General features: G+C 34.7%; 1 protein-coding gene across 1 annotated transcript in view; it reads right to left on the minus strand.

The window, feature by feature from the left end:
- LOC149785897 (polycomb protein EED-like) overlaps positions 1-27,619 on the minus strand; it is an 80,777-nt gene that overhangs the window by 25,495 nt on the left and 27,663 nt on the right. Inside the window, exons 7-10 of the mRNA XM_089976108.1 lie at positions 24,061-24,152; positions 22,132-22,265; positions 19,883-19,988; positions 19,122-19,277 (exon numbers count right to left, since the gene is read on the minus strand). Of these exons, the coding sequence (XP_089832234.1) occupies positions 19,122-19,277; positions 19,883-19,988; positions 22,132-22,265; positions 24,061-24,152 (488 nt within the window). The remainder of the gene's footprint in view (positions 1-19,121; positions 19,278-19,882; positions 19,989-22,131; positions 22,266-24,060; positions 24,153-27,619) is intronic.

The following is a 27,619-nucleotide window of genomic DNA, read 5'->3' on the forward strand; positions in this document are numbered from 1 at the left end:
TAAGTGAATATATACCATAACTAATGATTTTTTTAAGTTCATATAATTACAAGATACACTTTTTTTCCAAACTGAAGTACAAAACGAGAGTGAAATTGACAAAAATCTCCTGGGGTGAATGTGTTAAGACCAACTACACCATGGGATGAACGTGTGTTTAAAGTTTCATGGAAGGTGGCTGGATGACAGACACTGGACAAAAATCCATCCCGTAAGCTCTCCTGGTCTATAAAAATAGATTGCACACAAACACAGGAAGATAAACCCTTCCAAATAAATGTAAACATGAAGTAGAACAAGACAAAACATAAAAATTAAAGATGTTAAAATAATGTAATATTTATATAAAATAAGATAAAGGAAACAAAAATAAAATCCTTACAATATATAGTCAAATTCTGTTATATAAACTGTGTTATGTTCAAAAGGTGCAAGATTTTGTCAGGTGTTACATCCTCATATGGTTTCTTCATGCAGTTCGCATCAAAATACTTCTTTCTCACAAGGTGGAAGTTGACACTCGACAAGAATATATTCAACTGGAAGTGAACACTGACCATCGTATGCAAATATAGTACATGTAACATCCGTTTTTTGTAATACCGATTTAACCCCAAAAATGATAATTAGACATCAGTGTACATTTTAGTAAGTTTCAAGAAAATCAGGATCTTCCATGCAGGTTTTAGCAGCAATGTTATTTCTAACAGGCAGGCTGGAATCCTGAAATGTGTACCAAGAGAAAACTTTTAGCAAGTTTTGACCAAAAAGAGGAGTGTGCACACTTTATTCAGGTACATGACAAAATTACATCACAGTCTCTCATCCTGAAAGCTGGAATTTATTCTAGTTTCCCAGCATCCAATAATAAATGACTCTCCTGGATGAAATTGCTGTTTAAGAGCTAGGTCACCTGGTACAATGAAAGGCACATAAGTCACAACAGGTTGCCATAGGTACATGTATAACCATTCACATACTATGTTGTTGTAACCTAGTTTGTCAGTAGTTCTTTCCTCTTTAAAGTAAATCTTTGAATCATACTTGCCTGTACACTGTGCTGTCTGTTTTATAAATTTAAGCCAAAGATCTATATAAAAAACTGATAATACTGGTAATAACCAAAATTACAAGAATCTTACTGCCAAAACATGATCCCTGTGTACATCCCTGTGTACACAAGCAAGTCACAACCTGTTAATTAGCATCAAACATGAAGATTATTGAACAATTTTTTTTAAAAAAAACAGAATGAGACATGTTTATTTCTATGGCAACCTTGCTGTCATTATAGTTTATTCAATTATCCCATACCCCATGAACTACAGTTACATAATTGGTTTGATTGTTACTATAAGTTCATCTATCACTCTAATTACCCCCCAACCATGAACTAGTCACATAATTAGTTTTATTGGTACTATAAGTAAGCTCATTTATGACTCTAATCACCCCCCATGAACAACAGTCACATAATTGTTTTTATTGGTACTATAAGTAAGTTCATCTATCACTCTAAGTATCCCCACCCCCATGAACTAGTCACAGAATTGGTTTTATTGGTACTATAAGTAAGTTCATCTATTATTCTAATTACCTCCCACCCCCATGAACTACAGTCAAAGAATTGGTTTTATTGGTACTATAAGTAAGTTCATCTATTACTCTAATTACCCCCCCCATGAACTAGTCACAGAATTGGTTTTATTGGTACTATAAGTAAGTTTATCCATCACTCTAATTATCCCCACCCCCATGAACTACAGTCAAAGAATTGGTTTTATTGGCACTATAAGTAAGTTCATCTATTACTCTAATTACCCCCCCATGAACTAGTCGCATAATTGGTTTTACTGGTACTATAAGTAAGTTCATCTATCACTCTAAGTATCCCCACCCCCATGAACTAGTCACATAATTGGTTTTACTGGTACTATAAGTAAGTTTATCTATCACTCTAAGTATCCCCACCCCCATGAACTACAGTCACAGAATTGGTTTTATTGGTACTATAAGTAAGTTCATCTATTACTCTAATTATCCCCCCCCCATGAACTAGTCACAGAATTAGTTTTATTGGTACTATAAGTAAGTTTATCCATCACTCTAATTATCCCCACCCCCATGAACTACAGTCAAAGAATTGGTTTTATTGGCACTATAAGTAAGTTCATCTATTACTCTAATTACCCCCCCATGAACTAGTCGCATAATTGGTTTTACTGGTACTATAAGTAAGTTCATCTATCACTCTAAGTATCCCCACCCCCATGAACTACAGTCACAGAATTGGTTTTATTGGTACTATAAGTTTATCCATCACTCTAATTATCCCAACCCCCATGAACTAGTCACAGAATTGGTTTTATTGGTACTATAAGTAAGTTCATCTATGACTCTAATTATCCCCACCCCCATGAACTACAGTCACAGAAATGGTTTTACTGGTACTATAAGTAAGTTCATCTATGACTCTATTTATCCCCACCCCCATGAACTAGTCACAGAAATGGTTTTACTGGTACTATAAGTAAGTTTATCCATCACTCTAATTATCCCCACCCCCATGAACTACAGTCAAAGAATTGGTTTTATTGGTACTATAAGTAAGTTCATCTATTACTCTAATTACCCCCCCCCATGAACTAGTCACAGAATTGGTTTTATTAGTACTATAAGTAAGTTCATCTATGACTCTATTTATTCCCACCCCCATGAACTACAGTCACAGAACTGGTTTTACTATAAGTAAGTTCATCTATGACTACTTATCCTCACCCCCCATGAACTACAGTCACAGAACTGGTTTTACTGGTACTATAAGTAAGTTCATCTATGACTCTACTTATCCCCACCCCCCATGAACTACAGTCACAGAAATGGTTTTAATGGTACTATATGTAAGTTCATCTATTACTCTAATCAACCTCAGATCCAACCATGGCTAGTCTCAAAATAGTAATTTTGTAATCTAGTTTGCTGGATAGTGTTTCAAGTGCAACAGCCCTTCTATCAGGGTACAATAAATTATGTAGCTAGTTAAGGCTAACAAAACACTGACCTATTCAAGTTATGTCCACCTGCTTTCAATTTTCCTTAGAATCTGTAATTTCATACTATATTGGATAAAGTTTTAACATAAGTAGTTTCTGTCACAGTATAAAAAAGCTAATTTGATAAATTTTCAAATATGGTCATAAGTTATAAATCAAGTGATATTACACCAAGCTCCATCTCTGAATTTGTGGTGTTTTCATCATTAAGTGTAGGTATTCAATGCCATCTGTGAGACAAAGGACATCACAAATATCTACAAAGTTTCTTCACTATTAAATTGATTTATGGATATCTGATGTCACCTTCGACAGCCTGGGTTGGCAGCCTTGGTGTGTCTATGAAAAAGGCACTTAGCTCCCATTTCTTGAGCATGAATAACCAATGCTGTGTTAGAAGAGTGGTTAACACATTAACCTCAAGCAAATGATTTAACGGGGCAGGAGGTAGTAGCCTACTGCTGAGCTCCGTAGCGTCATGATCATGCTTGATACACTAACGTGGGTGGTATTATAGAAAGGCAGACAGATGTAGATCTACAATGATACCAAATAATCTGGAATATCTAGTTGCACTACAAAATACAGATAAAAAACCTCATTTTTGTTACCCGACTTTTTTCTACCCAAAATTCGCTAGTGGTCGGAACCTGATTTTGTGTCCGGATTTTAGACTTTTTGATCTCAGATCTAAGGCAAACCAGTATAAACTGCAAACAGACAGATGAGCCTTTGCAAAAAGTAGGATAAGATGGGCATTTGGAATAAAGAGTGGTCACCATACAAAAATAATGGCTCCGTTTAGCAAAAAAAAGAAAAATGAACTCCAACTGTTACCATTCTGCTCATGTGCAAGTCAAATAACCAATGAAAAATGATGTTTCTAGCACAACTAGGCAGTATGTTATTAAAAGATCACCAGAGTTTTGGTGTTTTCAGATCTATTCAGAAATAGCTTTCAAAATGTGTTTCCTACTCGATTTTCAGGCAAAAATGACAAAAACCTTTACGGGTTAATGAGTTAAAATAAAAAAACACAAAGTAAATGTCATCTATGTAGACCAACTAAATATAGATAAAAGGCATCAGTAACATCCATAATTACGTGTTTTATAGATATTCATAATTGTCATTGTAGTCAATATTTTATCATTGATACCAATTTTAATGAATTTGGTGGCTGTACCAAAATCAATGATTTAAAAATCCACTGACAAATGATCCTTTTGTGGATTCATTGGATCCATTCCCTATCTACAATTCTTTTGTGGATTCAGTGGACCCATTCCCTATCTACAGTTCTTTGGAGGATTCCATGGATACCTTCCAAATCTAAAAATTTAAGAACTAATCAAAATGTAATTCATCCTAAAACCTCTAAAACTGATACTCAGTATAAGGTAATGTGACCTATTAGACAGTCCACTTCAAATACAAGGTGATTTGACATATTAGACAGTCCACTTCAGAATATAAGGTGATGTGACCTATTAGAGAGTCCACTTCAGAATGAAGCTTTTCTTCAGATTTACTCTGAATATTTAGAACAATAAAAGCGTCTTTCATCTAAACTAACAAAGTAAGCTTATTATACATAATGAGGCAGACATGCCAAAAATGCAATTATCTGGAAGTATTCAAGGTCACTCATTGATGTTGAAGCAGTGTGACCTGAATGAAGTTCCTCACCATGTCACTATCATTGCATGGAATCAACATATTAATGTCAGTAAAAGGGAAACTACATGAGCATTACGCCCCCACCCCAAACAAAAATAAAAAAATTCACCATTTAACCTCAAATGATTTAAACATTAACTCTTGTTCGTTTTTAATATATGTAAAAGTAGATCTGCTCACAATTTCTATCCTCCTATATATGACATTTTTGATCCACAAATAAGGAAGACATGTTAATTACCAACTGTGTGAAGAAATTAAAACATAAGATTACTTTTGCTGATTCATTTAAAAAAATAATGTAGTCAAAAACCGAAATTTAGATGCAAATTAAGTACTACTGGTATCTATATATATATATATATATATATATATATATATATATATATATATATATATATATATATATATATATATATATATATATATATATATAGATATAGTCCCCTAATTTACTCATTTAAAAAACTGTTGTAATTTGTCCAAGAACTAGAACTATGTATTATGCTTTTAAATATATGAGCAAGAAGAGAGGGCTACAAGAAGGATTAGTTACATGGATGTAATTGTGTCACCCTCCTTAAATAATGTCATTATTATTATATTATAATATGGCTGGTTATCTCCTAATAGGACATTACTATGGGATGGGCACATACTTTGTATGTCATCTTTATCACAAGTGCCACATATGTCTGTATATAGAAATGCTACTTATGGCAGTGCAGTGATACAGTATAGTACTGCTATCAGTGAGAAATCCCACCCATGTACCTTACATCACCCAAAAGAGATGCACAAAACTATGATACAGTATAGTACTGCTATCAGTGAGAAATCCCACCCATGTACCTTACATCACCCAAAAGAGATGCACAAAACTACGATACAAAGAATCCCACTTTGAACTTTACATCACCCAAAAGAGGTGCACAAAACTACAATACAAAGATTCCCACCTTTGTACCATACATCACCCAAAAGAAATGCACAAAACTACAATACAAAGATTCCCACCCTTGTACCTTACATCACTCAAAAGAAATGCACAAAACTATGATACAAAGAATCAACAGAATACAATACTAACCTAAAAATATATGGATACTTCTCTATTTTCTGCATAATGATAAACAAGAGGCTGACTAAAATTTAAGGAATATCAAAGTTAATTAACCTTCTGAAACTATTAAAACAATTACTATAAGAACTTCAGAATATTCAATTATGTGACTTAACATCACTATCCTTCATATCTGGAAAAAAATAATTTTCTCCATTTTTGTTTTTAAAACTGCCAGTCTGTTCATCATAAACATATATTACTGTTGGTGGTAAATATGAAAAACACCAAATATCACCAGTGTCAGTGACTGTCCTAAAATGATATATCTGCTTAAATCTCTGTCAACTCCAGGCAAATTCAGAAACTGCTACAGATATCATGTTACACATACTTGTATCAACAAAATAACATGACTAAAAACTAACCATGTTGGGTATGAACTAAAGAACTGACTATTGCCATCAAACACTCTTGTCATCTTGGCATCAAACAATAGTATAATGGGTATGAACTAAAGAACTGACTATTGCCATCAAACACTCTTGTCATCTTGGCATCAAACAATAGTATAATGAGTATGAACTAAAGAACTGACTATTGCCATCAAACACTCTTGTCATCTTGGCATCAAACAATAGTATAATGGGTATGAACTAAAGAACTGACTATTGCCATCAAACACTCTTGTCATCTTGGCATCAAACAATAGTATAATGAGTATGAACTAAAGAACTGATAAACTGGGTATGAACTAAAGAACTGACTATTGCCATCAAACACTCTTGTCATCTTGGCATCAAACAATAGTATAATGGGTATGAAGTAAAGAACTGATAAACTGGGTATGAACGAGTGATCACTATTACTCTTATCATGTATCATTTGAACTATTGTTCTTATCATGTATCATTTGAACAATCAGTCTTATGTATCAGTGATCACTGTCACTCTTGTCATGTATCATTTGAACTATTGTTCTTATTATGTATCATTTGAACTATCAGTCTTAACATGTATCAGTGATCACTATCACTCTTATCATGTATCAGTTGAACTAGCAGTCTTATCATGTATCAGTGATCACTGTCACTCTTGTCATGAATGAGCTGAACTAGCAGTCTTATCATGTATCAGTGATCACTGTCACTCTTGTCATGAATGAGCTGAACTATCACTCAGTAATGTTTTCGTATTCAAAGGAAATGCCCTTTTAATTCAGTCATTTTCTACAGCCAATAAATACACAGTACATGCATTTGTCAGTCATTTTCTACAGCCACTACATACACAGTACATGCATTTGTCAGTCATTTTCTACAGCCACTGAATACACAGTATATGCATTTGTCAGTCATTTTCTACAGCCACTGAATACACAGTACATGCATTTGTCAGTCATTTTCTACAGCCACTACATACACAGTACATGCATTTGTCAGTCATTTTCTACAGCCACTGAATACACAGTATATGCATTTGTCAGTCATTTTCTACAGCCAATAAATACACAGTACATGCATTTGTCAGTCATTTTCTACAGCCAATAAATACACAGTACATGCATTTGTCAGTCATTTTCTACAGCCACTAAATACACAGTATATGCATTTGTCAGTCATTTTCTACATCCACTGAATACACAGTATATGCATTTGTCAGTCATTTTCTACAGCCACTACATACACAGTACATGCATTTGTCAGTCATTTTCTACAGCCACTACATACACAGTACATGCATTTGTCAGTCATTTTCTACAGCCACTGAATACACAGTATATGCATTTGTCAGTCATTTTCTACAGCCACTACATACACAGTACATGCATTTGTCAGTCATTTTCTACAGCCAATAAATACACAGTACATGCATTTGTCAGTCATTTTCTACAGCCACTAAATACACAGTATATGCATTTGTCAGTCATTTTCTACATCCACTGAATACACAGTATATGCATTTGTCAGTCATTTTCTACAGCCACTACATACACAGTACATGCATTTGTCAGTCATTTTCTACAGCCACTACATACACAGTACATGCATTTGTCAGTCATTTTCTACAGCCACTGAATACACAGTATATGCATTTGTCAGTCATTTTCTACAGCCACTACATACACAGTACATGCATTTGTCAGTCATTTTCTACAACCAATAAATACACAGTACATGCATTTGTCAGTCATTTTCTACAGCCACTGAATACACAGTATATGCATTTGTCAGTCATTTTCTACATCCACTGAATACACAGTATATGCATTTGTCAGTCATTTTCTACAGCCACTACATACACAGTACATGCATTTGTCAGTCATCTTCTACAGCCACTAAATACACAGTATATGCATTTGTCAGGCATTTGTGTCAGATTATCAGTGATTAGTACCTTTATTGACTTCAATACTGTGTGAAAAAGTTAGTCTTTAATTACTTGTGATTCACTGACACAAAACAGGAGGTAATGGTCGTCAACAAAAACCTTGCCAAATAGGTCAGTGTTATGGTCGTCAATAAAAACCTTGCCAAATAGGTCAGTGTTATGGTCGTCAATAAAAACCTTGCCAAATAGGTCAGTGTTATGGTCGTCAATAAAAACCTTGCCAAATAGGTCAGTGTTATAGTCGTCAATAAAAACCTTGCCAAATAGGTCAGTGTTATGGTCGTCAATAAAAACCTTGCCAAATAGGTCAGTGTTATGGTCGTCAATAAAAACCTTGCCAAATAGGTCAGTGTTATAATCAAGCCTCTTGACGACTCTAAGGACTTGTGTAATAGTCAGCACACAAACAGACAGACATATATATAGATAAATAGACAGATATAAAGGTAGATAAATAGACAGATGTAAAGATAGATAGATAGATAGACAGACAGACAGACAGACAGATAGATAGATAGATAGATAGATAGATAGATAGGTAGATAGATAGATAGAAGATAGATTGATAGATAGATTAAAGAAATAATTAAAGTCCCACAATGGGTTCTGATGATCCATAGGTCATCATGTACTAAGTATGTTTTTAGTTTTTACTCTTTTTTTCATAAAAGCAAAATCTGCAATGGTAATTTGTCATGTTAAGAGTTGGATAATTTGGCCAGAACATGCTCTGATAGATTAGCCCCCAAAACTGTATTTTTAAAAAAAAAATGTTTTCAAATTGCCAGGATTCTGCCAGGCAAGCAACAAACAAAAACAACAAAAACCCTAACTTACTCTTGTTACCAAGATGTACCTCAAGAAGCCCCCAACATCGACCATAAATAATCTCAAAATAAGTAAGAGCTTTATCTATATTGTAGAACAGTCATTATAAATGTATGTATATGTCTGTAATGACTCTTCAGTATGTACATGTCTGTAATGATTATTCAGTATGTATATGTCTGTAATGACTCTTCAGTAGGTACATGTCTGTAATGATTATTCAGTATGTATATGTCTGTAATGACTCTTCAGTAGGTACATGTCTGTAATGATTATTCAGTATGTATATGTCTGTAATGACTCTTCAGTATGTACATGTCTGTAATGACTCTTCAGTATGTATGTGTCTGTAATGACTCTTCAGTATGTATGTCTGTAATGACTTCAGTATGTATATGTCTGTAATGACTCCAGTATGTATATGTCTGTAATGACTCTTCAGTATGTATATGTCTGTAATGACTCCAGTATGTATATGACCGTAATGACTCTTCAGTATGTATATGTCTGTAATGACTCCAGTATGTATATGACTGTAATGACTCTTCAGTATGTATATGTCTGTAATGACTCCAGTATGTATATGACCGTAATGACTCTTCAGTATGTACATGTCTGTAATGACTTCAGTATGTACATGTCTGTAATGATTCTTCAGTATGTATGTGTGTAATGACTCTTCAGTATGTATATGTGTGTAATGACTCTTCAGTATGTATGTCTGTAATGACTCTTCAGTATGTATATGTGTCTAATGACTCTTTCAGTATTTATATATTTAAATAAAAAGACTTGGTCTGAGCAATATAAAAACCCATCCAAACTGCTGTATCTTTTGAAAATATATGACTTGACAAGTTCATGAATTCAAAATGATGTTTAAAGGTGACATGGATATTTCCTAATATCGTCTAATTACATTAAATATTTTTTTACATAATCTATAGGCAGACTGAAAACATGTTTTAGATATTGCATAATTTATGCATGTAGTTTTTTTTAATGTTATGACTGAAACTTCTCTTGGGTTGCCTGGACATGTAGTATAAGAAGAAAAATATTCCCTGAGAGTTTATTTTTTAAAATGTTATGATGTTAAGCAAGAGTTCCTCAAAAGTACTGATGCTTTACTGACCAATATAAGACCATGTTTTCTTTTTAAGTGCCATGTGTTGAAACCAGCTGATATTTTTGAGCAATAACAAGATTTTCAAATTATCCATCGTGGTGGCCATATTGGATGTAACATTGGCACCATTCTCATTTATGAGCAGCTAGAACATTATTAGAATTCTTTTGGTGAAATCCCATGTAAATGTGAGCATCAACTTTAAAAAAGTAGCAATAACAAGATTTTCAAGCTGGTGGTCGACATACTGTATGTTCAATTGGAATCATTTTCACCTAGGCTGAACCAGACATACTGTATGTCTGATTGGCATCATTTTCATCTAGGCTGAACCAGACATACTGTTATGTCCGATTGGCATTATTTTCACCTAAAATGAACTAAACATAATGTATGTCCGACTGGCATTATTTTCACCTAGGCTGAACTAGACATAAGAAGTCTCTTATAAGAGTCAAATTTTTTATAAGACTGACCAGAAATCCTTATCTCTTCCTATGTGTGCTTATTGCAAGAAAATTGAACACTTTATTCCTGATTGCTTTATATTAAAAAATAAGCAACAGTATAAAGACAGAACTGTTCCAAATGCCCTTGTTTATCAGAGGTGAAAGTCATGGTCATGTATTGGAAACAATACATTTGTTGCAACAAACAAACGTAGGAACAGGAAAAAAATCCTGAGAGTTCCTGTTTATTTCAGAGAGCTATTATTAAAGCTGATTACATAGAGGTACCAACTTGCTATTTGTTTTAAAAATTGGGTCCTTATGAGAAAATGGAAATCACTTGAGTTACTCGCTGGTGGTGAGTGTTCAGTGAGCTATCAAATTGTTGTTCCTAAGTCATTAAATATGTTGACAAGTTTCTGGCTGTTTCCAATTGGACAGGTCAGTCAAGTGGGTTCTTAGAAGAATTATTTCCCGTAAAATGGTTTAAATCATTCGAGTTGTTTAACAATGTTAGAGGTTTGAAATTTGTCATGTACGGTAACAAATAGGATCAAAATACATGTTTGACCTTTTACACATGTATATAAGTACTAGGCTTTTACATCTTGATATAAGTACTGGGCTTTTACACTTGTATATAAGTACTGGGTTTTTACACCTGAATATGAGTACTTGGGTTTTACACCTGTATATGTGTGCTGGGCTCTTACACCTGTATACAAGTACCGGGTTTTGAAAATTTTCTTATTCATATTTCTTGTGTTCTTTTTGTAGCATCAAGCCTGCAGGCATCTTTTTATCTTGTATTTAGGTATTACTTGAGAGGAAACATTTGTTTGGATTATCAGTGGAAATAGAAAGTGCACGTTAGACTGTAATATTATTCTGGGCCTATTGTGAATTATTCAAAGAAGTTCTGGACAACACCATTTGGACACATCAGTACTGTCAGCAGACCAGTATATTTGTGGATATGAAATGCTTATGGCACTTTTCTTTCTTTTGGACTTTAATTTAACTTTTTTCAAGATTATTTTGGATTCAATTCATAATACTGTAAATTCTTCTTGAAGTTTCATTTTATAACATTAATAATTTTTTCATATATAAAGTTTTACAAACTTGCTGGTTTTGCTTCTTTCTGTAACTTTATAACAATAGAGTTGTAACAATGTAAGGTGTGATATAATCTACGGATTTTCCATCTGTGTTGATATGTGAGGAGTGACAGAATCTATGATTACTATCACAACTATGTCATAAGGTTTAACATAAATCTCTGAGTTCCCATCACAGCTGTGTGTATAAGTAAGGAGGTGTGAAACGAACTACTGATTTCAATTACAGCAGTATCTAAGGAGGTGTAACATAATCTATGAATGTCTATCCCAGCTGTGTGTAGTAAGGAGATGTGACATAATCCATGGATTTCCATTAGAGCTGTGTATATGTAAGGATATGTGACATATTCTATGGATTTCTATTAGAGCTGTGTATATGTAAGGAGATGTGACATATTCTATGGATTTCTATTAGAGCTGTGTGTATATGTAAGGAGATGTGACATAATCCATGGATTTCTATTAGAGATGTGTGTATATAAGGATATGTGACATAATCCATGGATTTCTATTAGATATGTGTGTATATGTAAGGAGATGTGACATAATCCATGGATTTCTATTAAAATGTGTGTATATAAGGATATGTGACATAATCCATGGATTTCTATTAGAAATGTGTGTATATAAGGAGATGTGACATAATCCATGGATTTCTATTAGAGATGTGTGTATATATAAGGAGATGTGACATATTCTATGGATTTCTATTAGAGATGTGTGTATATGTAAGGATATGTGACATAATCCATGGATTTCTATTAGAGATGTGTGTATATAAGGAGATGTGACATAATCCATGGATTTCTATTAGAGATGTGTGTATATATAAGGAGATGTGACATATTCTATGGATTTCTATTAGAGATGTGTGTATATGTAAGGATATGTGACATAATCCATGGATTTCTATTAGATATGTGTGTATATAAGGAGATGTGACATAATCCATGGATTTCTATTAGAGATGTGTGTATATGTAAGGAGATGTGACATAATCCATGGATTTCTATTAGAGATGTGTGTATATGTAAGGAGATGTGACATAATCCATGGATTTCTATTAGAGATGTGTGTATATGTAAGGAGATGTGACATAATCCATGGATTTCTATTAGAGATGTGTGTATATGTAAGGAGATGTGACATAATCCATGGATTTCTATTAGAGATGTGTGTATATGTAAGGAGATGTGACATAGTCTATGAATTTCTATCCCAGTTTCATGTAGATGTAAGCAGGAGTAACATAATATATGGATTCCTATCACAGATGTGTGTATGGGTAAGAAGGTGTGACATTATCTGGATTCCTGTCACAGCTGTGTGCATACGTAAAGAGGTTTGAGAAAATCTATGGATTCTTATCACTGCATTGTGTTTATGTAAGGAGGCATGACAAAATCTGTGGATTTCTATAACAGCTTTTTGTAAGGAGTGGCATGGTCTATGGATTCCTATCACAGCTTTTTATAAGGAGTGACACAATCTATGGATTCCTATCACAGTTTTGTGCATATGAAAGGTGTGACATGATCTATGGATTCCTATCATAAGTGTGTGTTGATATATGGAGGCTTGAAACAATATATGGATTCTTATCACAGCTGTGTGTATATGGAAGCAGTGACACGATCTATGGATTCTTATCACAGCTACAGATATGGATTCCCATCATAGCTGTGCTATATATGTAAGGAGGTTTGACATAATCTATGGATTCCTATCACAGCTATGCTATATATGTAAGGAGGTGTGATATAATCTATGGATTCCTATCACAGCTGTGTTACATATGTAAGGAGGTGTGACATAATCTATGGATTCCATTCACAGCTGTGTTATATATGTAAGGAGGTGTGACATAATCTATGGATTTCTGTCACAGCTGTGTTATATATGAAAGGAGGTGTGACATAATCTATGGATTCCTATCACAGCTGTGTAATATATGAAAGGAGGTGTGAATGACAAAATCTATTACACAGCTTCATGTAAGCTGGTGTAGCATAATGTATGGATTCCTATCACAGCTGTGTTATATATGTAAGGAGGTGTGACATAATGTATGGATTTCTTCAAAGCTGTGTAATATATAAAAGGAGGTGTGACTGTGACAAAATCTATTTCACAGCTTTATGTAAGGAGGTGTGATGTAATCTATGGATTCCTATCATAGCTGTGTAATACATGAATGGAGGCATGACATAACCTATTGATTCCTATCATAGCTGTGTAATATATGAATGGAGGTGTGACATAATCTGTGGATTCCTATCATAGCTGTGCAATAAATGAATCGAGGTGTGACATAATCTATGGATTCCTATCATAGCTGTGTAATACATGAATGGAGGCATGACATAACCTATGGATTCCTATCATAGCTGAGTCTCCACAGGGGTTGTTTTGGGCAAACATGTAGAGCACAGACAATATATATCACCCCTTTCTCTTCCTACAGAGCTGCCAACCCTCCAGACTCGCAATTAGTGCAAAGAGGGATACAAATTAGTGAATTTTTGACACAATTAGTGAAAATTTTTGCTATCACACTATCAGTACAACATTATTTGAAAATCCCAAAATAAAAATAAAACTTACAATGATTACATGTACAAATTTAATTGCATCCCAATTTACTGATATACACGAAATTCACGCTATTTGTCATAATATGATGCTGGTCAGACTTCCATAATGAGGCTATGGTAAATTTGTTTTCAAAACAGTTCAGGCTTCTTGTCTGCTGTTTAATCTTGGTGACGAAAATTGTTGCAAATTTTCAGCACCTAAGGAGGCACTAAAGTTTGTCTTATTTTTTCGAAAAATATGTGTGCGATTTGGATTTTTAACGCAGCTTTAACAATTGTTCAGTCATATCGCTACAATGTCTGCAGTGTGGCAGTTTATAGTGATATCTAGCATTGAGGCATCAGGCCACATACATGTAGCATGATGTCCCACCCAGTCACATTATCCTGACACCAGGCAGACCAGTCCTAACACTAACTTCTTAATGCTGAGCACCAAGTGCGGCAGCTGTTAGTACCATTTTTGCATGTCTTTGGTATGACTCGGTCAGGGATCGAACCCACGACCTCCTGCATCTGAGGAGGATGCTCTAACCACTCAGCTACCAGAGCGGCATCCGAACAATATGAATACTCTTTCACTGTCACTGTTGCTGATCTACAACTGAGAAAGGCAGGTTATGTTCAAAAAGAAACCTCACAAACAATGCCTGACTGTCTTTAACCTGTAACCCAGAAAATTCTATTTACTATGTATCTTTTAGAATCATACAAATAAATACATTATTTAAAAGATGGAAATGTTTACTGTAATAATATTCTTCATCTTAATCCAAGTTTCTAATTTTGCAAGAAGTTGTCCCACATGTACAAAATCGTTTATTACCCAAGTTAATCAACTTGCTGCTAGAATGGGGTTCTCAAGAAAATCCTCGGCGTATAGTCTGTTTCTGAATTCTTTATTAACATTTCCTTATTAACAAGACGTTGTAAACACATTACATCCTATTCATTGTTGTTTCTTTTCCACATAATAGCTTATTTTTTTCTAAAATGTTGAACTTTATTAATTTTTTTTACAAGACTGGTTTGGTTTGCTAAATATCTCTTTCTATTTATTGGCATTGTTAAGTTGAATTTTGTAAAACTAGCTAAAAACCTGACCTAATTACTTGACTGAACTTCTGACAAAAACAGTAAAAAGTACTGTATTTCATTTCTATAGCCGGACGGATAAACATTACATCTTTTCAAAGCTGTCCGCAGAATAGGCCAACATATTGCGAGTCATGAAAACATGGGTGTGGCATCCCGTGTGTCCAAAATTAATATTAATTTGAACAGAATATTCTGGTGACAACTGCCTCTTTTCAAATGGTAAGCATTGCAATATTTTATTTTCATCAATTGGTCAAATTCGGTATGCATTTTGCATCAATATTGGTGACAGAAACCTCAGGTGCACAGAAATGCCAGACAGCATTGTATTATTATATAGTACATGTATGACAGGAAAATTGTAAGCAACGATACTAGCCCCTGTATATATTACCAATTCTAATATTTAATGTACATCTATGTTTGATGGCTCAGTGCAAGTCCAATTTTGGTGTTGTTGTTGTTGTAGGGTTTAATGCCATTTTTCAGTACAATATAGGCTATACATGGTGGCCAGTATTAGCCTACTGGTGGAGGAAGAATTCGGGGAAAACCCCGGAAAGAACCAGTGACCCAAAAGAAGCTACTCAATTTTGGTGTACTCCAATCTATACTTACCTTTCTGTAGAATATATATCTTTTCCCTTGGAGGTGAAAATATTTTAACTGTGGTGTAGCTTCAATAATTATGAAATATAAGATGCAACATCGAACCATTAACAATTATTGGTGTTGGCGCATGCGCTGCAAAATATGAACTCAAGCAAATTACATTTGCTAATCTTTCAATATGTCAAAATGTCCTACACATGAAAAGCTGTCTTCATTTATGGTTTGTTTTAAAATATTTACAGTTGTTAGGTATATGTACATGTGCCAATTAAAAAAAAAAAATCAGTTGGGCCCCAGTTTTCTTCATGATCATTTGTAAAACTTTAGTTCTAAATATAGATATTATACTTTACAATGCTTGCTACAGGGCAAACTATAACAATTAGATGTAGTTCTTGTAATACGAGGCTATTGTTGACATCAGTGACCACTGACTAGGACTTAAATTTATTTTATTCTTGATTTAAGCCGATTGTGAATTTGAGAGTTCATGAATTTTTTGCATGCAGTGTGAATCTGTGGATCGCTATCGAGTCTTGAAATTCACGCCAAAATCATGAGGGTTGGCAGGTCTGTCTTCCTACATAGAAAAAAACTGACAAAATAAGTGTGCCCTGCCCATAAGAAGTTGCTCAAATTTCAAGTTCAAAATCTTCAAGCTTTTAGAGATAATGCACATGTAGAAAGAGATGGGTGTTACTGTCAAGGAACAAATCTACACCACTTCCAACTACCTTCTCTCCAGTCGACCTTCCGGACATATTTGCAAATTTCTTCCGTGACAAAGTACAAACCATTAGAGGTAAGCTTGACGCCACAATTTCAACAGACTCATCGTCACCATACAGTTGGGATACAGAATTTGAGCGGCAACCATTAGCAGCATTTGAACCTGTCTCTATGGATTTCTTACGTACAATCCTGATGAAGAGTGCACCAAAATCATGTGAACTTGATCCAATTCCAACATCACAGCCACTTGAGTGCTTCGATCCAGTATTGCCTTCACTAACTGATGTTATTAATACCTCTCTCTCATCAGAGGAATTCTCATCCTTTTCAAGACTGCCATTGTAATGCCTCTGCTGAAGAAACCAACACTAGACCAAAACGATTTAAAGAACTACCACCCAGTTTCTAATCTCCCATTCATATAAAAAATCTTAGAAAAGGTTGTTCTATCCAAGCTTGTATCTCATCTGAATTCAAACAGTCTTTTTAGCAATGTACAATCTGCATATCGCCCTTGCCACAGTACTGAAACTACTCTTCTAAAAGTAGTTAATGACATTCTCTCTGCTTTGGATAGCAGAAAGATTAGAGTCCTCACCCTCCTTGATTTGTCTGCAGCATTTGACACAATAGACCATGATATATTACTTCACCGTCTCCAGCACGTATTTGGCATTCATGATAAAAGCCTTACTGTGGTTCAAGTCCGACTTGGTCAACAGGACACAAATTGTGTCTGCAAATGCAATACATTCCAGCCCAGTTGATCTATGTTGTGGTGTTCCAAAGGGGTCTGTTCTTGGACCTGTTCTCTTCATTCTATATACTCAACCACTCTCAAGTGTCATAGATCATCATCCAGTGTCTCACCAATTGTACGCTGATGACACCCAAATATACAAATCTAGCTACCCAACTGAAGTTGATGCTATCATCCACGGTGTAGAGAGGTGCATTTCTGATGTGAAATCATGGATGACATGTAACAAGCTGCAGATGAATGATGATAAAACTGAGGCCATTCTGATCACAACACAAAGACTTTCCCATTCACATCCTTTACCTCAAGCAATAAATATTAGCAACACCAACATTAAAATCACAGTCAGTACGAAACCTAGGTGTTACTCTGGACAGTACTCTCGCACTGCACCAACATGTCATGAACATATGCACGGCTGCATATCTTGGGCTGAGACGCATCAGCTCCATTCACAAATATCTTTCAGCTGATGCCACTAAAATACTTGTGTGTTCATTAGTACTTTCAAGACCGGACTATCATAACTCAATTCTGTCTGGTTCATCTCAATATCTACTCCAGAAACTTCAGAAAGTTCACAGCACAGCTACTCGGATCATACTTAGAGTACCACGATCAGAGCACACCTCCCCACTGCTCTGTACCCTACACTGGCTATCCATCTGATCCAGAATCAAACACAAAATTTGTTCTCTGTGCTACGTTTCATTGACGGACTCTAGTCCAACATACCTATCCGACCTCACCCATGTGTACACACCAGCAAGATACTTATGCTCCTCTTCTGACAATCGTATACTCATTATTCCCACTATGAAAACAAAGTCATATGGACAGCGTTCTTTTGCATACCAGGGCCCAGCAATGTGGAATGAATTGCCCACTGAACTTAGACACAAAGACACAGTGATCCCATTCAAGAGTGCTCTCAAAACTCACTTATTTCGACTGTAAGAACAAACTTAAAGACCTAATAATGTTTCCTACCTTAAATATTCTCAGCATGTATTTTTTATGTTTTCTAATTCATGGTGTTTGTAATCATATTATTATATATGTTTTTTTTATCTTATAGGTGTTGTCTAATGTTGTAAAGAGCTTAGAGCTTCTAAAGATTAGGCGCTATACAAAGTCCTCATTATTATTATTATTATTACTGAATAAACATGCACACACAGATGGACACAATCACATAATCAATGATGGTTACAAAGTCAATGAAGATCACTAATCAATGGTAGTCACATAGTCAATGGTAGTCACATAGTCAATGTTGGTCACATAGTCAATGATGTTCACACAAACAATGATGGTCACACAATCAATGACAGTCACACAGTCAATAATGTTCACACAATCAATGATAATCACATAGTCAATGATGGTCACATAGTCAATGATGGTTATATTTGTCAGTGATGGTCACAATGTCAATGATGGTCACACAATCAATGACGGTTACATTGTCAGTGATGGTCACATAGTCAATGATGGTCACATTGTCAATGGTGGTCAAATAGTCAATGATGTTCACACAATGAATGATCATCACACAGTCAATGAAGGTCATATTGTTAATGATGGTAATTTAATCAGTGTACAAACCTTTTGGTGAAAATCAAGTGAGAATCTCATGTACCAGATGTCACAATCTTTGTAGTCAAAACAGTGGATAACAGAGACCTTGCTTTCATTAGGTTTCCACACTTCCTTGTCATCTATGCTCCCTGATTTCCAGCAAATGATGCAGTTCTCACAGGACTGAAGAAAGAAATAAAGTGTGTTGGAGACACATTTGGAATACCTTGGTACATTAATATTACCCTGACTGTTGATCATATACCATGCTTGGAACTACTTTTGGGAAGAAAAAAACACCAAGAAAAGAAAAACTGATACATCAGACACTATATTGAAGACAATGGTCATAACTTATATATTACTGCTACTAATGACTTTACTTAGTACCGGTAATTCAATTAGTTACTGGACTAATCTAACTGTAGACCTTCTGTACTGTACAATATATACAGTATATACAACACAATCTGATAATTTTGACACTATAGTACTGAGTTATTCTGAAAATCAAAGTTTCAAGCCCAGAACAAATTCACAAACACACACATGTGAGTCACACACACACACATGTGTGTGTGTGTGTGTGTATATATATATATATATATTTACTCTCGAGATCTGGATGTCACGGGTCAATTGACTCTTTAGTTTTTAAATCTATTGAGAACCCTGGAGAAGCAGTTGTAAAACACAGGGAGCAAAGTGAGACAAAATGTATGACACAGTCCTCAATTTGCATAAAAAGGAGGGGATGATGAACTTTATAGACATTATTCAAGTCCTACCTTGGACAGTATAAAGTGTCCCAGCCAGCGGACACAGTCCACATAGTTCCTGTGGATATCTCTGGTGGAGAACTGTGGAAAATTTTGACACAATGTGGGAAACTGCCTAGAACAGAAAAAACAAACAAATGTACTCCTACACATGTCATAGAAATATCTGTAGCTATCTGAATATATTTTACAAAATACAAAAGATATGCTTGGTTTTGTGCTATGCAGCACAACAACACAGGTTAATTAGTTCTGAGGCAAATGCCTTGCTCTAGGACACATGATGGTAACTGACACAGACTTTTCTGATTGCAGGATTTGAACCTGCACCTTTTGGGTCACCAGTCCAGCATGCCAACCACTGAGTCACTGCAGCTCCCCAAAAATATGTGAATCAAATGCCTTAATCTAGAACCAGTGTAAAATGATTAGTTTTTCTCTGCATACTGAAAATGGAGGTTTTAATTTGTAGTCTTGTCAGTTTTGTTTAGTATTACAGAAGTCATTAAACTGAATCACATATAATTTCTGATTTCATTTTAAAATCAATACAATTGTATGTACAATCATCTTCTTCTAACCATGTTCAGATCTGTCATTTGAAGCAGTTCAGATCTGGCATTTGAAGCAGTTCAGATCTGTCATTTGAAGCAGTTCAGATCTGGCATCACAAGCAGTTCAGATCTGACATCTGAAGCAGTTCAGACCTGGCATTTGAAGCAGTTCAGATCTGGCATCTGAAGCAGTTCAGATCTGGCATTTGAAGCAGTTCAGATCTGAAGCAGTTCAGTCCTGGCATCTGAAGCAGTTCAGATCTGGCATCTGAAGCAGTTCAGATCTGACATTTGAAGTAGTACAGATCTGACATTTGAAGCAGTTCAGATCTGACATTTGAAGTAGTTCAGACCTGGCATCTGAAGCAGTTCAGATCTGACATTTGAAGCAGTTTAGATCCGACATTTTAAGAAATGTTGTATGGAAAATGTTACAGCTTATACTTCTGTTTTTAATGAGTAACTTTACATCATAAGATGTCTTTTAGTGAAAACTCCATGTTGATTCATTAGGATCAACTTGATAATGGGATGAATGTGTGTCAAGTTTCATGGCCATCCTCCAAGTAGTTTAGACGTAGCAATAATATATATATATATATATATATATATATATATATATATATATATATATATATATATATATAAATAAACTATCACAAATTCTCCTACTTCAGTTTTTAAAAGCACTCATCTCATCATTTAGTTGTATTATTAGAGATGTGATGTTATTACTCAGAGTTGAGAAAGCTTGCCAGTAGCTTCTCGTGGGTCGGTGGTTCTTTCCGGGGTTTTCCGGGTTCTCCCTCACCATTAATACTGGCCGCCATGTATAGCCTATCGTGCTGAAAAATGGCGTTAAACCCCACAACAACAGTTACTCAGAGTCATGATGTTATCAATCACTTATGGTGTTATCATAGGTTATGATGTTATCAAGTTATCAGTTCGAATTATGATATTATCATAGTATTGTATCAAATAGAATTATCATGTTATCACTCTAAGTTACAATTGTATCACTCATCTATGATGTTAACACTTGATGTGATGTTATCACTCTGAGTTAAGATGTTATCAGTTTGAGTTATGCTGTTATCAGTTTGAGTTATGCTGTTATCAGTTTGAGCTATCACGTATCAGTTATAATACTATCACTAGGAGTTATGATGTTATCAATTCAAGTTATGGTGTTATCACTCAGGAGTTATGATGTTATCAGTTAGAGTTATGAACTTATCAATTAAGTTATGAACTTATCAATTAGAGTTAAGATTTTCAGTTATCAACTTAGAGCTATGACTGTATCAATTAAAGTTATGAACTTATCAGTTCAAATTATGAACTTATCAATCAGAGTTATGAACTTATCAATTAGTTATGATTTTATCAATTAGAGTCATGAACTTATCAATTAGAGTTATGATTTTATCAATTAGAGTCATGATTTTATCAATTAGAGTTATGAGTTTATCAATTAGAGTCATTAACTTATCAATTAGAGTTATGAACTTATCAATTAGAGTTAAGATTTTATCAATTAGAGTTATGATTTTATCAATTAGAGTTATGAGTTTATCAATTAGAGTTATGAACTTATCAATCAGAGTTATGATGTAAATGATGCATATACCTATACTTATAATGAAAATGTACAGTTAACCTTTCTTATTAAAAAATAAAGAACTGTGGATTTATTCTTACCTGACCAAATTTTTGGAGTTATAGGTGTATGATTCTTTCATGGCCCCTAGTAATTCTGGTGTGTCAGTCCGCCACACTTTGAGTGAGTGGTCCATTCCACAGGAGATGATTTTTGTTCCCTGGATGTTGAAATCCTGCAAAAACAAACACTCTTTCAATGATATGGAAAATGATAAATACCCTGTTAAATTATATCGAATGCCCATAAATAGCCTGTTAAATTACAATCAAATGCCTATGAGGTAGAGAGATAATAAATAGCCTGTTAAATTACAATCAAATGACTATGAGTTAGAGAGATAATAAATAGCCTGTTAAATCACAAGCATCTCCAGCAACTGTATTCAGAACCAGACTAAATGAGCTTGATGCTCTTTTCCATTTACACGAGCTAAATTTGCTAATGATAAATATTTGTCAATAGCTAATGTTAGTGAAGCTATGTGCAATACATCAAGTATTAATAGATCCTCTGGTCTGGATGGTATTGGTCCACTTTGGAGTATAAGAAGAAAGCCAGACTTCCAGGTCAAAATGTATTGACTTACTGGTCAGAAAATATGGTATCTAAATTTGAATTGCATCCTTTGACACTGAAACTGACCTAAATAGTTGGTTCATTACTTACTTAGCAAGACCATGAAGTTCATTACTATTTTTAGTCAATTACTGTTTTGGTTTTGCTGATTTTTCAGCACTTTTTAATACACTATTAATAGCCACACAAACTACATTTAGGTAAAAGAAAATGGACATTGTGCCATAGGCATAGATGGATTTTGATCCCTTAAAACTAAAAAGGATGCATGATATTTAATGATGCCAATGGGTATCTGGGTACCCAACCAATGATAATAACCTCGGTAATAAAATTAGCCATAGGGTACCTGTTTACTGCATACAAGTTTTCTGCCAGTGCACATGGTCTCATAAGCCCTTTGCTTGTAAAGGCAATATTAAATTTGTTTTCAAGGTGACAGTCCTTTTGAATAATGTACAGTGCCAAGTAGAGGTCCGCCTCTACCAGTAAAGGTTTGACATTAATCCATAGCTTGTTTTCCCACGGGACAAACCTTTTGTTGAGACATAAGTATGGTACAGTGGTTATTCTGATCTTGCTGCACAACTGAAATGTGTTCAGATGCAACCTTTAATAGATTTCACCATCTGTATTATCAAAGTGTAACTTACAAAGCCCAAGGTCAGTCTCTAAATAAGCATCTGCAAATGACGGCGAGGTCAGGGAGTCGGACGATATTTATGATGACTAGGTCATGACAATTTACGAGACAATGATCAAGGATTTCAGAATTTTATTAGATGATGTGGATGAATTCTTGGACTATGTACAAGACAATATCATACAGAGACATTTATAAGCCATTGTGAATTAAAAAATATGTGGACTTAAACTTCAGGTTTGTACACATTTAATACAATTTCCCTTTCATCGGGTACCCAAGTAATCGATCCTTATGATCGATGGGTATCCGGTAGATGTTTACTAAATTTTGACAGCCAGCTTTAATGATACTCTGAAATGAATGCTGGCTAAATTCCCAGGCAAATCTGGTCTGCCACATCAAATTTTAACTTGACAAATATTCACAATTCATGAGCCACAGAAATCTCCTGGCATTCAGTTAATAATGAAAATTATCAGAACACAATCAAAGCTCTCATAAAAATGCAACCTGTTTAAGCCTGTCTTAATTGCATTTGACTATGTCATATTAGAACACTACATGAAGCCCATCGCCCAAATTAATAAAATAATAAAACAAATTAACAAAATATATTTACATTTTGCTTTAGACAAATTTTTTTTTGTAATGAGAACATTTCTCACAAGTCATATTCAGTGTTAAACCTAGAAGACACATGCTGATTGTGTCATGTGACCTTCAAAACCCCAAACCAGACACTTACAGCACTTAGAACTTCATCTCTATGTCCATCCACTCCGCCAAATTTTGCCACCAAAATATCTGTCTTAACGTTCCATAACCTCATGGTGTGGTCTACAATAAAAGATTTCTAACATGAAACAATGATTATAAGGTAAACTATGTCTAGCCAGCAAACAGTATTTATGACTCTTTAACAGAGGCCCATGTGGGTCAGAGATTGCTGTGTGACATCTACCTAAATGCAAGGGCAGAAATACTGGATAGCAGATCAGCATCAGTTGTGTAAACTTGAAAAGCCTTATGCCAGGATGCTTTCTGTGAAATTTGGTAAACTTTAGTTGACTGAATTACGAGAAGAACATATTTCAATTGGGTTTTTATAGGGTGGGTGGGTGGGTTGTAACAATGGCCAGTCTGAATAGTAAGATCAGCATTATCTATGCGAAGTTAGAAAAACTTTATGCCAAAATGTTTTCTATTAAACTGGATCTAATTCTGCTGAGCAGTATTTGAGAAAAAAGTCATTTTAAGGTATTTTATTTTTTGATCAATGATTGTCAAATTTTATGGCAGATTTTGTTGCAAGTGCTTTTCTGTCAAATTTGGTCAAATTCTGTTTAGCATTTTTTAAAAGTTGTTTAAATCTTCATATCCTTGGTAACAGCAGGTATAACGGTACCAATTGCACAAGTCCAGGTGGGTGGAGCTTAAGGTGTAGGGAACACTGCATTCAGAAATAAAGAACAACACTAGCTGTGATTGGTTGTTGTTGCTGTTATTGTAGGATTTAATGCCATTTTTCAGCACACGATAGGCTATACATGGCGGCCAGTATTAATGGTGGAGGAAGAACCCAGGAAAACCCCGGAAAGAACCACCGACCCACGAGAAGCTACTGGCAAGCTTTCTCACATACCCACATTAGCTGAATCCGAGACTCGAACCCACGCAGACAGAGGTGAGATGGCAATGATCCGTAATGGAGAGCGCTTCAGACCACTCGGCCACTCGGAACCACAGCTGTGATTGGTGCATTATGTAAGAGTTGTTCTTTCTGTTAGGCTTAAAAAAAATTAAGCCTCTTGGCAACATGTGAGATTATGTTAATTTATATCTAGATCATATTTTGTATTTTTTATGATTTGTTTAAAATGTGGTATACATGGCTGAAAATGTGACTGCTGTGACTAGATAACTCTTACCCCGTCTAGTTCCAGCAGAGTTATCTCTCTTAAATGCAATGGAGTACCTTGTTTTGTCTTTGTCAAATTGACAATCTAACATTGTTCTCTATGACACTGTGTGACATACATGCTGAGGTAGGATAGAAAGTATATTTATTTCACAAAACAATAGCATTGAGGTCTATGTAAAAACAATTGCTACCATGATACCCAAAGGGAAGAAATGCCTCACTGTGTATCCATAGAAATGCATATATGTGATACCAACAACCATATCCATGCCATTGGGTCAAACTTGAAAGGCCTGCATACCACAGTTATTCTAATAGAAGACTCCTTCAAATAAACATTTCCCCCTCCATTTTTTCCACAAAAAAGAAGAAACTCCTACCTTAATGTGGCTTATAGATCCATATATATTTATTATGGTATGCCCAAATAATTAAAACAGTACATGAGTAATCTATCGACTGTTAGAAAATCAAAACAACTTAATTTACAAACATTCTCAGTGAAACAGTGATAAACTGTATTCAACGCCCCCCTTAAGAAATTGCATTGCCCCTAGTATGTCTGTTAAAACAACTACTCCATATTTTATATATTTACTTAGGAATTTGAAAGGCTGGCATATATTTTATATATTCAAAGCAAATTTTGACAAAAAGTCAGCTAAATGTTTTTCTATTTCTAGTAATGGCATGCATATTTAACAGCAAATTTGAATTATTTGTAAATACAAAATATCTGAAAATCATTTACATATTTCCTGCCTAATCTGGTCCAATGGATTGTGAGAAAGAGTTGAAAATAGTCAATGGTGATGGACAAGAGACAACTTACAACACACAGGAACATACCATAAGCTCATTTGCTCAGAGAATTCAGGTCTACTGATGTATTTCAGTAGAAAACAAGAATTCAGATCTACTGATGTATTTCACTAGAAAACAAAAATTCAGGTCTGCCAATGTATTTCACCAGAAAACAAGAATTCAGGTCTGCCAATGTATTTCACTAGAAAACAAGAATTCACGTCTGCCAATTTATTTAATTAGAAAACAAGAGTACTGTGAACAACACATTAAATGCACACCGTCTGTGTATGATAGTTCTCTACATAAGCACTAGTATGGCAAAGATTATTGACCAACAACTCTCAATAACCTTGACCTTTGGTCAAGGTATGTGGTCTTGATCTAAACATAAAGCAGAAACCATTATTTGTTTGATAAGACTAACCATAACCATGACCTCTGACCTGTAAACTAGAGTACCATATTTACAGAATATGTTGGGACACAGTAAATTAATTTTAAAAGTAATTTTTTTGTGCAATATATGTTCTGGGACATAAATTTTTTTAGTCATAAGTTGTGGGACACCTTTTAAATCATTTGAAAATTACATGTTGGAAAATGCACTCCAACTGAAATTTTATTTTAAAAAATATAAACTGTACTCGAGATAAAACTCTTTAATCTACTGCAGCATCATTTCAACAGCACAACCCTTCTCCTGCACAAGTACAATCCATTTGTTTGGTGCATGAATATCTTTCTAGCTTTCTCATACCGTAAAAAATTGTTGGAGGCAACACATCACCTCAAGCAGAAACTGCAAGGAATAAAGTCAGATTGTTTCAAATCTGCACTAATTCTCACACTTTTGAATTCCATCTTATTGTCAGTGCATCCAGGAATGCAATCAAAGTACACTGGAATTTCATTGATGTTAGTGATCATATTGTCGGCGAAATCATCTCTTCTGGCCTTCACAAATTCATCACGATTTTATTTTATCCAAATCTTCTGGGCAACGCTGTTTCATCGATGTCTGTGCAGAAGCACTATACTGTGTCACTTTAAAATTTTTTGCCATTGTTTCAACTTATTCAAGAGATCGGTTGATTATTTCCCTCTTGTTTGCAATTTTGTTTGATCCAGTTTTCAGTCAGATAACATATTCAAACCTTTGAGCACAACCAAATACAAATTGTTTCTCAATATTCATGTCAATAAACAACATGGCATGTGTAATCGGACATAAGCGATACATGCTACAGTATGGAAGCCTATGCTACATATATGGATTTCGTGGACATATTTTATTCTTTAATGCTCATGTTGAAAAAAAAGGAATAAATACAAGGTTAGTTTCTGTCATGTTATTATAAAATAAGCATTTTGTTTATTGCAACATCCAGTTGGGGGGGGGGGAGGAGGAGGAGGAGCACAAATGCAATACAAATTTATTTCATTTCTTATGTCTTGGGACATATGACCTAGGTGAAAAAAAGTTTCGCCATAAGTTGTGGGACAGGAGAAAAAAATGTATTTTATCGTGTCCGAATATATACGGTAAATACGATATCAATAATTTCTTTATTACAAG

Source organism: Sinohyriopsis cumingii, chromosome 12, assembly GCF_028554795.1.
Source record: "Sinohyriopsis cumingii isolate HCF-2022 chromosome 12, ASM2855479v2, whole genome shotgun sequence".
Taxonomy (NCBI): Eukaryota; Metazoa; Mollusca; class Bivalvia; order Unionida; family Unionidae; genus Sinohyriopsis; species Sinohyriopsis cumingii.